The sequence below is a fragment of the Bombina bombina genome, chromosome 1, assembly GCF_027579735.1.
Source record: "Bombina bombina isolate aBomBom1 chromosome 1, aBomBom1.pri, whole genome shotgun sequence".
Taxonomy (NCBI): domain Eukaryota; kingdom Metazoa; phylum Chordata; class Amphibia; order Anura; family Bombinatoridae; genus Bombina; species Bombina bombina.
This window is the reverse complement of record NC_069499.1, coordinates 1,240,805,220-1,240,818,091: the sequence shown is the minus strand read 5'-3', so window position 1 is coordinate 1,240,818,091 and position 12,872 is coordinate 1,240,805,220. Positions and strand designations below refer to the sequence as shown.

General features: G+C 39.6%; 1 protein-coding gene across 2 annotated transcripts in view; it reads right to left on the bottom strand.

Annotated features, from left to right (window-relative positions):
* Positions 1 to 3,967: 3,967 nt before the first annotated feature.
* GAN (gigaxonin) overlaps positions 3,968 to 12,872 on the bottom strand; it is a 198,872-nt gene continuing 189,967 nt past the window's right edge. For both annotated transcript variants that reach the window (XM_053700679.1, XM_053700685.1), the window contains 2 exons: positions 6,214 to 6,323; positions 3,968 to 4,704 (listed from right to left, as the gene is read on the bottom strand). In XM_053700679.1, coding sequence (XP_053556654.1) covers positions 4,523 to 4,704; positions 6,214 to 6,323 — 292 coding nt within the window. In that variant the 3' untranslated portion in view covers positions 3,968 to 4,522. The remainder of the gene's footprint in view (positions 4,705 to 6,213; positions 6,324 to 12,872) is intronic.

The following is a 12,872-nucleotide window of genomic DNA, read 5'->3' as shown; positions in this document are numbered from 1 at the left end:
CCGCTAACACCTCCCCTCCCTAGCAATACACGGAGGTTCTCAAGCTTAAATTTAAAATTTCTGAATCCGGTCTCCCCGGATCAGATCCGTCACCCACAGAATGAAGCTCTCCGTCCTCATGTTCTGCAAATTGTGACGCAGTATCGGACATGGCTCTCGTGTCATCGGCGCGCTCTGTCCTTAACCCAGAGCTATCGCGCTTGCCTCTTAACTCAGGCAAATTAGATAATACTTCTTTCATAACATTAGCCATATCATGCAAAGTGATTTGTAAGGGCCTTGATGTACTTGGCGCCACAATCTCACGCACCTCCTGAGCGGGAGGCGAAGGTACTGACACGTGAGGAGAGTTAGGCGGCATAACTTCCCCCTCATTCTCTGGTGATAATTTCTTTACCAGTAAAAACTGACTTTTATTTAAAGTAACATCAATACAATTGGTACACATATTTCTATTGGGCTCCACATTGGCTTTTAAACATAATGAACAAGTAGATTCATCTGTATCAGACATGTTTAAACAGACTAGCAATGAAGGCTAGCAAGCTTGGAAAAAAATCTTTCAATAAATTTACAAGCAATAGAAAAAACGCTGCAGCGCTTTTAAAAACACAAAAAACTGTCACAGTTGAAATAACAATGAACTAATTCAGTTATAGCCAACAATTTTAACAGTAAATGTATGAATTTAGCAGAGGCTTGCACCCACTAGCAAACGGATGATTAACCCCTCAATACCCAAAAAGCGGAAAATCAATTTAAGATTTAACGCTTTTATCACAGTCAAACACACTGTCACAGGTCTGCTGTGACTGATTACCTCCCTCAAAAATGAATTTTGAAGACCCCTGAGCTCTCTGGAGACGTCCTGGATCAAGGAGGAAGAAGCAGGAAGACTGTGCTAGAATTTTAACTGCGCAACAAGGCGCTAAAAAAGGCCCCTCCCACTCATATTACAACAGTGGGAGACCTGTTACAACGGTTTCTATGCAGAAATTACGTTAGCCATATGGAAAAAAATCATGCCCAAAAAGATTTATCACCAAAGTACCTCACAAAACGAATAACATGCCAGTAAACGTTTTAAAAACAACTTTCCAGTGTTATGCAAAGTTATCACTAAGCCTGCTACCAGTCGCTTCTACTGCAGTTAAGGCTCATACATTTATTTCAGTATTAACAGTATTTTCTCAGTCAAATTCTAGTCCCTAGAAAATAACTCAACTGCGCATACATTTATCAGCCTGATACCAGTCGCTACTACTGCATTAAAGGCTGTACTTACATCATATGGGTAACAGCAGTGTTTTCTTAGTCAATTCCATTCCTAGAAAATATTACTGCACATACCTCATTTGCGGGGAACCCCGCATGCTATTCCCTTTTCTGAAGTTACCCCACTCCTCAGAATGTGCGAGAACAGCCAGTGGATCTTAGTTAGGTCTGCTAAGATCATAGAAAACGCAGGCAGATTCTTCTTCTAAATACTGTCTGAGAGAAAAAACAGCACACTCCGGTGCCATTTTAAAATAATAAACTTTTGATTGAAGAATAATTAGGTAAAAAACTCCTATCTCCTCTCGCGACCTCCTTCTTTGTTGAGACTTGCAAGAGAATGACTGGATATGACATGTGAGGGGAGGAGCTATATAGCAGCTCTGCTTGGGTGATCCTCTTGCAACTTCCTGTTGGGAAGGAGAATATATCCCATAAGTAATGGATGACCCGTAGACTGAACACACTTAACAAGAGAAATTAAATTGCTGATCCAAACACCCAATTTTTAATAAATGGAAATAATGGAAATTGTCAGGGGTGCCTAAATGTTAACATACAATTGCATATATCTATATCAAATCCATGCAGCCAGCCAAGAAATGCCATTAGGAACAGGCCAAAATGTGTATGTTATGATTAACTAGAATATGACTTATATTCTCTCAGTGCAAAGTATTGGTAAAGTTAGAGACATTGTAGTACAACATTTACATGCTGTAATTTGATAGAACATGTAATTTTAGTACTACTGACAGTCCGCAAAGGGGTTGAACACATAATTAAAGTCCTGCTTGGGAGCAACAGACAACTACTGGATCAGAGCAGGCCCAGCCAGTGATTGGTGGGGGATCATGTGACTACTGCCGCAGATGGGCTCATCAGCAGTGTCTGCTTCTATGTGGAGATTAAACACATAGACCTGCCAGGTCAACAGAGCTAAAATGACATGCTCTAACAAACTAGACCTTGTAATAGTTGCACTACAATGTCCCTTTTTTGCAGTAGTAAGCCACTGGAAAACACAACAATTACTGGGTGTTCTAACGGAGTGGAATAGGTTTGAACCTGAAAACTCTAGAGTAAAAGCCTTGCACAGCTCCTCTAATGGATTAAACCCCCCAGTGAGATTTAAGCTAAAAATGCACAGCTGTGATAGTAATTTGAGAAATGCTGATGTACTAATTTAGGCTGAAGTGTAAATCAGCGATCTGATCTCCATGCATATACCTATATTTGCATATGTGTGCTCAGTAACGCGAGAACAAAATAAATATATGTTATAATCTCTATAATGTTTAGGCACTCTCAGGAGATAATAAAAGACAGCACTTAGGAATAAAAATAAAACTTGCTAGAGAATGTAATACTAAATAAAACATATTCTTCATGTTTAGACCACGCTGATCTTCTGTAATATACAGAAGTAGCTATACATCATAGATACTGGGTATTGGTTACACATGCTATCATAATACTATCACTACTAAATGCAGTGGTACCAGAACAGCACGTGTCTTATTTAGCTTCCATTTTAAATATATTTCACAGGCTAATTTTCTCAGGAACACATCTTAAAGGGACAGTAAACACCTTGAGATTTTTATATAAAATGTTTAGTTATGCATAATGAAAGCGCTTTGCAATATATTTTCATTATTTGTTTAGTCAACTTTTCATATAATTTATCTCTGAAAACAGATCAATTTAAAATTCTCAGAACTTGAAATGCACCCTGCTGACTTCTCATGGCTAACCCTGCTACATATATGCCCCTAATCGGCTAAACAATTCACTTTATACTAACTTTCTGACTGGCTCCTGAATAATAAGGCAATTGGTGTGTGGACTTTTGCTATTGGAAACTAAATGTCGGTAAAAAGGAGGTTACATTGTTTTTAAAATGTTAAGACTTGGCTGATATGTTGTTCTATAGAAGCACTACAGAAATGTATTGTAATTACATGGTGTTTGCCTTCCCTTTTAATTCAAGTCTTCTAGAGTCTGTTTAAAAACGTAGTTCAACCTCTGGCCCACAAGAGGAAAGAAAACTTTATGAACCGTCTATCTAGATACTTCTACACTAACACTGTGATAGAAATTACTGTACCTTGTAAACCCCTTCTTGACCTAACGCAAACATGTATCTATTGTATAAGACACCAGTATCTGTGCAGTAAATTATATATTCAAATATATCCATAGCTATAAATGTTGCCAATATTCAGAGTGCAAACTTAATAAAAGCATTTACTATAAACCGCTTCAAAACAATCAAGAAAATAATTAACATTAACATTTTTGGGATACAAACCAAATGGGTCTTTATAAACAAAAATCTAAGTGATTTGGCATTTTATTTATAAAAGTAACCTTATATATATATATATATATATATATATATATATATATATATATATATATATACACACATACATACATACACACACACATTATATATATATATATATATATATATATATATATATATATATATATATATATATATATATTACACACACACATTATATATATATATATATATATATATATATATATATATATATATATATATATATATATTATATACACATATACACACACACAAAATATATGTTAAGAAGTCAAGCAGGAACCAGCTTATCATATGAAAAGCACACAATCCTTTTTTACGTCTTCAGATATGGTCATCATAAACAGAGATCAAATAACCGATCTAGCCCATATAAAAATTCAAGATGCATAGGTAAGATAAATAAATCAGCTGGAGAACACATTGTTCTAGAAACTGGTTAGTAAAAGAAACAAAAATCTACTTTTTCATCATTCTTAACAAGAATTAGCATAGGAATGAATATCATTTATGTTTAAGATAGATGAACGTACTCATCTTAGCAACGAGGTAAGACAGAAGTTCCTTTAACAAAGATACATGTGGTGTGATAAGATTGTCTTCTCTAAATAACAGTATTGTATATGTTAAAGCTAGTCATTTTAGTGCATTGCACCATGCTTAAGTACTAAATATTAGGTCCCATTAAGCAAAAAAGAATTTATATATTTCTTTATCCCCATACCTCTGAATATATTAGCTGGAAACCAAAAAAAAAAAAAAAAGGCTGAATGATTCCTGATTAAGCATTACATACCGTTGCATTTTCTGCAACACAACTACCTCACTTTTTATACCAAGTGATGGAGGGCTTGTCTCCTTTATGTGCAGTCTGCTGCTGGCAAACTGTGTGTTTCAGGAAGGCTGAACACGGATGCGAAACAGTCCTTGTTGTAGCTGCAGTCTGAATAGCCGGCAGTTTGCAATACGTAGCGCTGCACAACCTGTGCGACGCAGGTCAGATGGGAATAATGGCTTGGTGTGGTTCCAAGTCCCAGTGCTCCTCTTAAACTCCCGTACATAGTCATAACTTGTACCTATTGACACAAACATTAACAGTTATTATGGCAGCGTAATTGTAAGTAATACATATTCAGTGTTCTCCCCAGGACCTATAGAACTGACCAGCCAGCTAAAATTTGTGACAATATTAAAGGGACAGTCTACTCCAAAATTGTTATGGTTTAAAAAGATAGCTAATCCCCAGTTTTGAATAACCAACACGGTTATATTATATAGTTTTTACCTCTGTGATTACCTAGTATTTACTTGCATTTTTGCTATTAGTGCAGACTCTACGGGACTGAGCACAATGTTATCTATATGGCACACCTGAACAAGCACTGTCTAGCTGTGAAAAACTGTGTCAAAATGCATTGAGATAAGAGAAAGTCTTCAAGGGCTTAGAAATTAGCATGTGGGCCTAACTAGGTTTAGCTTTCAACAAAGAATACCAAGAGAATAAAGCAAATTTGATGATAAAAGTAAATTGTAAAGTTGTTTAAAATTGCATACCCTATTCGATTCAGGAAAGTTTAAATTTGACTAGACTGTCCCTTTAAGTTAAAAAAAAAAATATTACAACACATTTTCAATGCGTGTTGCACAAATTATCATCAAATCAATTTATGCAATGTATTTGTGTTTTGGATAGCTTTAAGTGACAAACTCAAAATGTTTATTTCATGATTCAGATACAGTAATTTTAAAACAACGTTCCATTTTACTTCTATTATTAATTTAGTTTCATTCTCTTGGTGTCTTTTATAGAAGAAGCAGCAATGCACTACTGGGAGCTAGGTGACTACATCAGTTAGCCAATGACAACAGACATTTGTGCAGCCACCAATCAGCAGCTATCTCACAGCTCCTAAGACTACCAAGGTATGCTTTTTTAACAGAGGATACCAAAAGAATGAAGCAAATTAGATAATAGAAGTATATCGGAGCGCTGTTTATGATTGTATGTTCTATCTAAATCATGAAAGATAAAGTTGGGGTTTTCATGTACTTTTAACTAACACTATTTTAAAAACAGAATTTTTTTTATATTGCTAAGTATTACAATGCCCCCCCCCCTATACTTTATAATGGCACACGTCTGGCAACATTTTCTGTGGAGAACAATGGCATTTGAAAAATGTATACAATGTTATCAATAGTTTAAAGAAAAAAAAAAAAATTCCTCCAAAAGTCAATGATACATAATTATACATTCACACATTCATACTACATGGATACGTTCCTACTAAATATTTAAATGCATCAAAAAATTGAAAAATTACAAAAATTTGTTGCATAAAAATATTAGTGCTATAAATGTAAAATATTTACTAGCACTTTTGAACAAATTTAGCGCTTACAAATCTTTGCCTAGTACCTACAACTTGTATTTGGTTCTAAAACTCATTAGTGACTTTATATAAATTCATTGTGTACAGTTGAGAGAAAATTATTATAACATTGGGGTTATATACTGCTAGAAAAGAATGTCAAATTTAATCGGTACAATTTAGTGTGCACAAAATAAATAAAATTATTCCAACCTGTATCAAGATCGCCAATCAAATAGATACTGGCGCCGATTGGCACTGCCCCATACACAAAGGAAGAGCTTGTAGGAATGCATAAATTCTGATCATTTAGGTAGATCCACCTGTAGTTAAACACACAAATATTATTTAATCATGCGGTTTGTAAGAACGGGGTATCCATTCTATGACATCTGTGTTTCCTGTTACTGGTAATTACACACATACCAAGTTGAAGTGCATTCCAATAAAAATTCAGTCAAGCTACTAAATCATACAGATTATTATTATATTTGAACTAGATCACACTAATTGGAAAGAAAAAAAAATAGCATTAAGGTATCTATTTGCTATATGCTTACTAATATTGCTATATTTCTTCAAGTATGAATTTAAAAGCCAATACCCACAACCTAGAGAAAATAAAATTTATGCTTTCCTGATAAATTTCTTTCTTTCCGGATATGGTGAGAACACAGTGTCCTCAATTACTGTTGGGAATATCACTCCTGGCCAGCAGGAGGAGGCAAATAGCACCATAGTCAAACTGTTAAGTATCACTCCCCTTCCCACAAACCCCAGTCATTCCACCGAAGGTAAATGGAGAAAAAGGAGTAACACAAGGTGCAGAGGTGCCTGAGTTTTAGCAAAAAATAACTGGCTTAAAATAAAGGGCGGGCCGTGGACTCACCATATCCGGAAAGAAAGAAACTTATCAGGTAAGCATAAATTTTGTTTTCTTTCCTAAGATATGGTGAGTCCACGGCGTGGAATCCTCCCGAGTCCATAGACCGGATCACTGCCAAGAGAGCCCCCAGAACCTTTGAGAAAATTCTGGGAGCTGTGGCAAGAGCCATAAACTGAAAAAGTGTTTGTCCAGAAAGGAAAATTTCAGAAATTTGTTATGATCCCTGTGAATGTCACTCCTCTTGCTAGCCAGGAGTGATATTCTCAACAGTAATTGAGGACACCGTGAACTCACCATATCTTAGAAAAGAAAAGGAATGTTTCTAAATACCATGCCACCAAGATCTAGTGTGTGTGTATGTGTGTGTCTGTTTGAAACTTTGTGTGTGTGTCTGTGTATGCGAGTGTGTGTGTATATGTACGTGTGTGAGACAGTATGTGTGTCTGTGTGTGTATGTGTGTCTGTAAGTGTGTCTGTGTATACTGTATGTGTGAGTGTGTATATGTGTGAGTGTCTGTCTATGTATGTCTGTCTGTGTGAGAGTGTGTGTATATGTATGTGTGTGTGTATGTGTGAGAGTGTGTGTATGTGTGAGAGTGTGTGTATATGTGTGAGAGTGTGTGTGTGTATGTGTGAGAGTGTGTGTGTGTATGTGTGAGAGAGTATGTGTGTATGTGTGAGAGTGTATGTGTGTGTGAGAGTGTGTGTGTGAGAGTGTGTGTACATGTGTGCGAGTGTCTGTGTGCGAGTGTGTGTGTGTCTGTGTGTGAGAGTGTGCGTGTGTCTGTGTGAGAATGTGTGTGTGTATGTATGTATGTGTATGTGTGAGAGAGTATGTGTATATGTGTGAGTGTGTGTGTGTATATGTGTGAGTGTCTGTGTGTGTATGTGTGTGAGTGTCTGTGTGTATGTATGTCTGTGTCTGTATGTGTGAGAGTGTGTGTCTGTATGTGTGAGAGTGTGTGTGTATGTGTGAGAGTGTGTGTGTATGTGTGAGAGTGTGTGTATATGTGTAAGAGTGTGTGCCTGTATGTGAGAGAATATGTGTGTGTGTGTGAGAGTGTGTGTACGTGTGTCTGTGTGTGAGAGTATGTGTGTCTGTGTGTGAGAGTGTGTGTGTCTGTGTGTGAGAGTGTGTGTGTCTGTGTGTGAGAGTGTGTGTGTCTGTATGTATGCATGTGTGAGAGTATGTGTGTGTGAGAGTGTGTGTGTGTGAGAGTGTGTGTGTGTGTGTGTGTGTGTGTGTGTATGTATGTATATATGTGCCAGAGTGTGTGTGCCTGTATGTAAGTATGTGTGAGAGTGTGTGTCTGTATGTGTGAGAGTGTGTGTGTCTGTATGTGTGTGTGTGTGTATGTGTGAGAGAGAATGTGTGTGTGTGTGTGTGTACGTGTGTGAGAGTGTGTGTGTCTGTATGTATGCATGTGTGAGAGTATGTGTGTGTGAGTGTGTGTGTGTGTCTGTGTGCCTGTATGTATGTGTGAGAGTGTGTGTCTATGTGTGAGAGTGTGTGTGTGTGTATGTGTGTGAGAGTGTGTGTGTGTGTGTATGTGTGTGTGTACATGTGTGAGTGTACGTGTGTGAGAGTGTGTGTGTGTGTGTCTGTATGCATGTGTCAGAGTGTGTGTGTGTCAGAGTGTGTGTGTGAGAGTATGTGTGTGTGAGAGTGTGTGTCTGTATGTGTGAGAGTGTGTGTGTCTGTATGTGTGAGAGTGTGTGTGTGTGTACGTGTGTGAGAGTGTGTGTGTACGTGTGTGAGAGTGTGTGTGTACGTGTGAGAGTGTGTGTGTCTGTCTGTGTGTGAGAGTGTGTGTGTCTGTCTGTGTGTGAGAGTGTGTGTGTGTGTGTCTGTCTGTGTGTGAGAGTGTGTGTGTCTGTCTGTGTGTGAGAGTGTGTGTGTCTGTCTGTGTGTGAGAGTGTGTGTGTCTGTCTGTGTGTGAGAGTGTGTGTGTCTGTCTGTGTGTGAGAGTGTGTGTGTCTGTCTGTGTGTGAGAGTGTGTGTGTCTGTCTGTGTGTGAGAGTGTGTGTGTCTGTCTGTGTGTGAGAGTGTGTGTGTCTGTCTGTGTGTGAGAGTGTGTGTGTCTGTGTGTGAGAGTGTGTGTGTCTGTCTGTATGTATGCATGTGTGAGAGTATGTGTGAGAGTGTGTGTGTGTCTATGTATGTGTGAGAGTGTGTGTCTGTATGTGTGAGAGTGTGTGTCTGTATGTGTGAGAGTGTGTGTCTGTATGTGTGAGAGTGTGTGTGTGTCTGTATGTGTGAGAGTGTGTGTGTGTCTGTATGTGTGAGAGTGTGTGTGTGTCTGTATGTGTGAGTGTGTGTGTGTGTCTGTATGTGTGAGTGTGTGTGTGTGTCTGTATGTGTGAGTGTGTGTGTTGCATCTGGGGGGCGTCCCTACAATCCTAGGAACGCCCTCCAGACCGCAATTAAATCCTTGAAGCACAGAAGGCTTCAGGACAGCCGCTAGCTATGACGTTCTATTCCGTCATAACGGCTTTAAAAGGTTAAAAAAAAAAAAGGTTAAAAAAAAAGGTTAAAAGGGACAGTGTACTTGTTTTGGTGTTTAAAATGGTCTGAAATTTGACTCTTGATGTGTGGGGTTATTAGACATTATAATTATACAATAAATATATTAACAGATCTCTAATACCTACTGTATTTTGCACATATGTTTGGATGATAGCCTCCTTGGGGGAAGCACACAGAAACAAATAATAAGCAAAAACAAAATTTATGCTTACCTGACAAATTTATTTCTGGGCATGGAGAGTCCACAAAACATTCTGATTACTAGTGGGATATTAACTCCAGGCCAACAGTAGGAGGCAAAGAGCACCCCAGCAAAGCTGTTAAATATCACTTCCCTTACCCATAACCCCCAGTCATTTGTCCGAAGGAAAATTGAAAAAGATGATAACACAAAGGTAGAGAGGTGCCTGGGGTTTTTAAAGAAAAACTACCGCCTGATGCAAAAAAAGGGCGGGTCGTGGACTCTCCATGCCCGGAAATTAATTTATCAGGTAAGCATAAATTTTGTTTTCTTTCCTATGGCATGGAGAGTCCACAAAACATTCTAATTACTAGTGGGAACCAATACCCAAGCTAGAGGACACAGAATGAAAGGGAGGGAGAACACGCCAGGCTAACCTAAACAGAAGGCACCACAGCTTTAAGAACCTTTCTCTCAAAAGAAACCTCAGCCGAGGCAAAAGTATCAAATTTGTAGAATTTGGAAAAAGTATGAATGGAGGACCAAGTGGCCGCCTTGCAAATTTGCTCCACTAAAGCTTCATTTTTGAAAGCCCAGGAAGAAGAAACAGCTCTAGTGGAATGAGCCGTAATTCTCTCAGGAGGCTGTTGTCCAGCTGTCTCATAAGCTAACCGAATAACACTTCTCAACCAGAGAGAAAGGGTAGTAGAAGTAGCCTTCTGACCCCTATGCTTACAAGAGAAAATAACAAACAGGGACAAATCTTTAGTTGCTTAAAGGTAGAATTTAAGAGCACGCACAACATCCAAGTTATGCAAAAGACGTTCCTTCTGGGAAGGAGGATTAGGACAAAAAGAGGGAACAACAATTTCCTGATAAATACTGAGATCCGACACTACTTTAGGGAGAAACCCCAGCTTAGTACGGAGCACCGCCATATCAGCATGAAAAAAGAAAAATGTATGCTTACTTGATAAATTTATTTCTTTTTTGACACGATGAGTCCACGGATCATCTTAATTACTAATGGGATATTAACCTCATGGTCAGCAGGGGGCAGCAAAGAGCACCACAGCACAGCTATTAAATAGCTCCTCCCTTCCCTCCCACTCCAGTCATTCGTCCGAAGTTAAGAAAAGAAAGGAAAAGCCAAGGTGCAGAGGTGTCTGAAATTTATAATAACCAACAACCTTTCTAACATGAACAGGGCGGGCCGTAGACTCATCGTGTCAAAAAATAAATACATTTATCAGGTAAGCATAAATTTTCTTTTCTTTTTTAAGACACGATGAGTCCACGGATCATCTTAATTACTAATGGGATCCAATGCCCAAGGTAGAGTACACAGATGATACGGGAGGGACAAGACAGGGAACCTAAACGGAAGGCACCACTGCTTGAAGAACCTTTCTCTCAAAAGCGGCCTCAGCCGAGGCAAAAGTGTCAAATTTATAGAACTTTGAAAAAGTGTGAAGAGAGGACCAAGTAGCAGCCTTGCAAATCTGTTCCACAGAAGCTTGATTCTTGAATGCCCATGAGGAAGCAACAGCCCTCGTGGAATGAGCCGTAACTCTCTCAGGAGGCTGCTGTCCAGCAGTCTCATATGCAAAACGTATAATACTCTTCAGCAAAAAGAAAGAGAAGTAGCCGTAGCTACCAAGGCCTGACAAAAAGATTGAACATCTGGAACTCGTCGATAATACTTTCTCCAAACCTTCTTGGAGAAAAGACAAAATTCTAGGAATCCTAACTCTACTCCAGGAGTAGCCCTTGGATTCACACCAATAGAGATATTTGCACCATATCTTATGGTAAATCCTTCTCGATACGGGTTTACAAGCCTGAATCATGGTCTCTATGACTGATTCTGAAAATCCCTGCTTGGATAAAATTAAGCATTCAATCTCCAAGCAGTCAGCTTCAGAGAAACTAGATTTGGGTGAAGGAAAGGGCCCTTAAATTAGGTGGCAGAGATGAAATGTCCACCAGATCTGCATACCAAATCCTGCAGGGCCAGACCGGTGCAATGAGAATCACCGATGCCCTCTCCTACTTGATTCGAGCAATGACCCGAGGAAGAAGAGCAAACGGAGGAAATAGGTATGCTAGACTGAAGGTCCAAGGAACTGCCAGAGCATCTATCATTCCGCCTGGGGGTCCGTGGATCTCGACCCGTATCTCGGGAGCTTGGCATTCTATCCAGATGCCATGAGATTTAATTCCCAGCTGACCCCACCTGAGAATCAGGTTGTAGAACACTTCAGGATGGAGTACCCAATCCCCCGGATCAAAGGTCTGCCTGCTCAGGAAGAACGCCTCTCAGTTGTCCACCCCTTGGATGTGGATCGCCGATAGGCAACACGAATGGGCTTCCGCCCACAGAATTATCTTAGTTACCTCTGTCATCGCTAAAGAACTCCTCAATCCTCCCTGATGATTGATGTAAGCAACTGTGTCCGACTGGAACCTGATAAACTGGACCAAGGCTAACTGAGGCCAGGCCAGAAGAGCATTGAAGATCGCTCTCAGCTCCAGAATGTTTATAGGAAGAACAGACTCTGACCGAGTCCAAACTCCTTGAGTCTTTAGGAAGCCCCAGACTGCTCCCCACCCTAGAAGACTGGCGTCCGTTGTCGCAATCCCCCAAGAAGGTCTGCAAAAGCAGGTTCCCTGGGAGAGACCACCGGTGAAGAGAATCTCTTGTCTCCCGCTCCAGTAGTATTTGAGGAGACAAATACGCATAATCTCCATTCCAGTGCCTGAGCATACGTAACTGCAGAGATCTGAGGTGGAACCAAGCAAACGGGATGATGTCCATTGCCGCCGCCACCATCAGCCCGAATACCTCCATGCACTGAGCCACTGATGGCCGAGGAGTGGACTGAAGGACTTGACAAGTATCGGTAATCTGATTTCCTGACCCCTGTCAGAAAAATTCTCATTGATAGGGAATCTATTATAGTTCCCAAGAAAGTTACCCTTGTATTTGGGACTAAGAAACTTTTCCCAATTTACCTTCCACCCGTGAGATCGCAGGAAGGATAACACCATGTTCGTGTAGGATCTTGTTTGTTCTAATGATGGTGCCTGGACTAGGATGTCATCCAGATAGGGCGCCACTGCAATGCCCCTAAACCGAAGCACCAACAACGGTGATTCCAGAATCTGTGTGAAAATTCTGGGAGCTGTGGCAAGACCGAAGGGAAGAGCCACAAACTGGTAATGTTTGTCCAGAAACGCAAACCTTAAGAACTTGTGATGATTCTTGTGATCTAAAA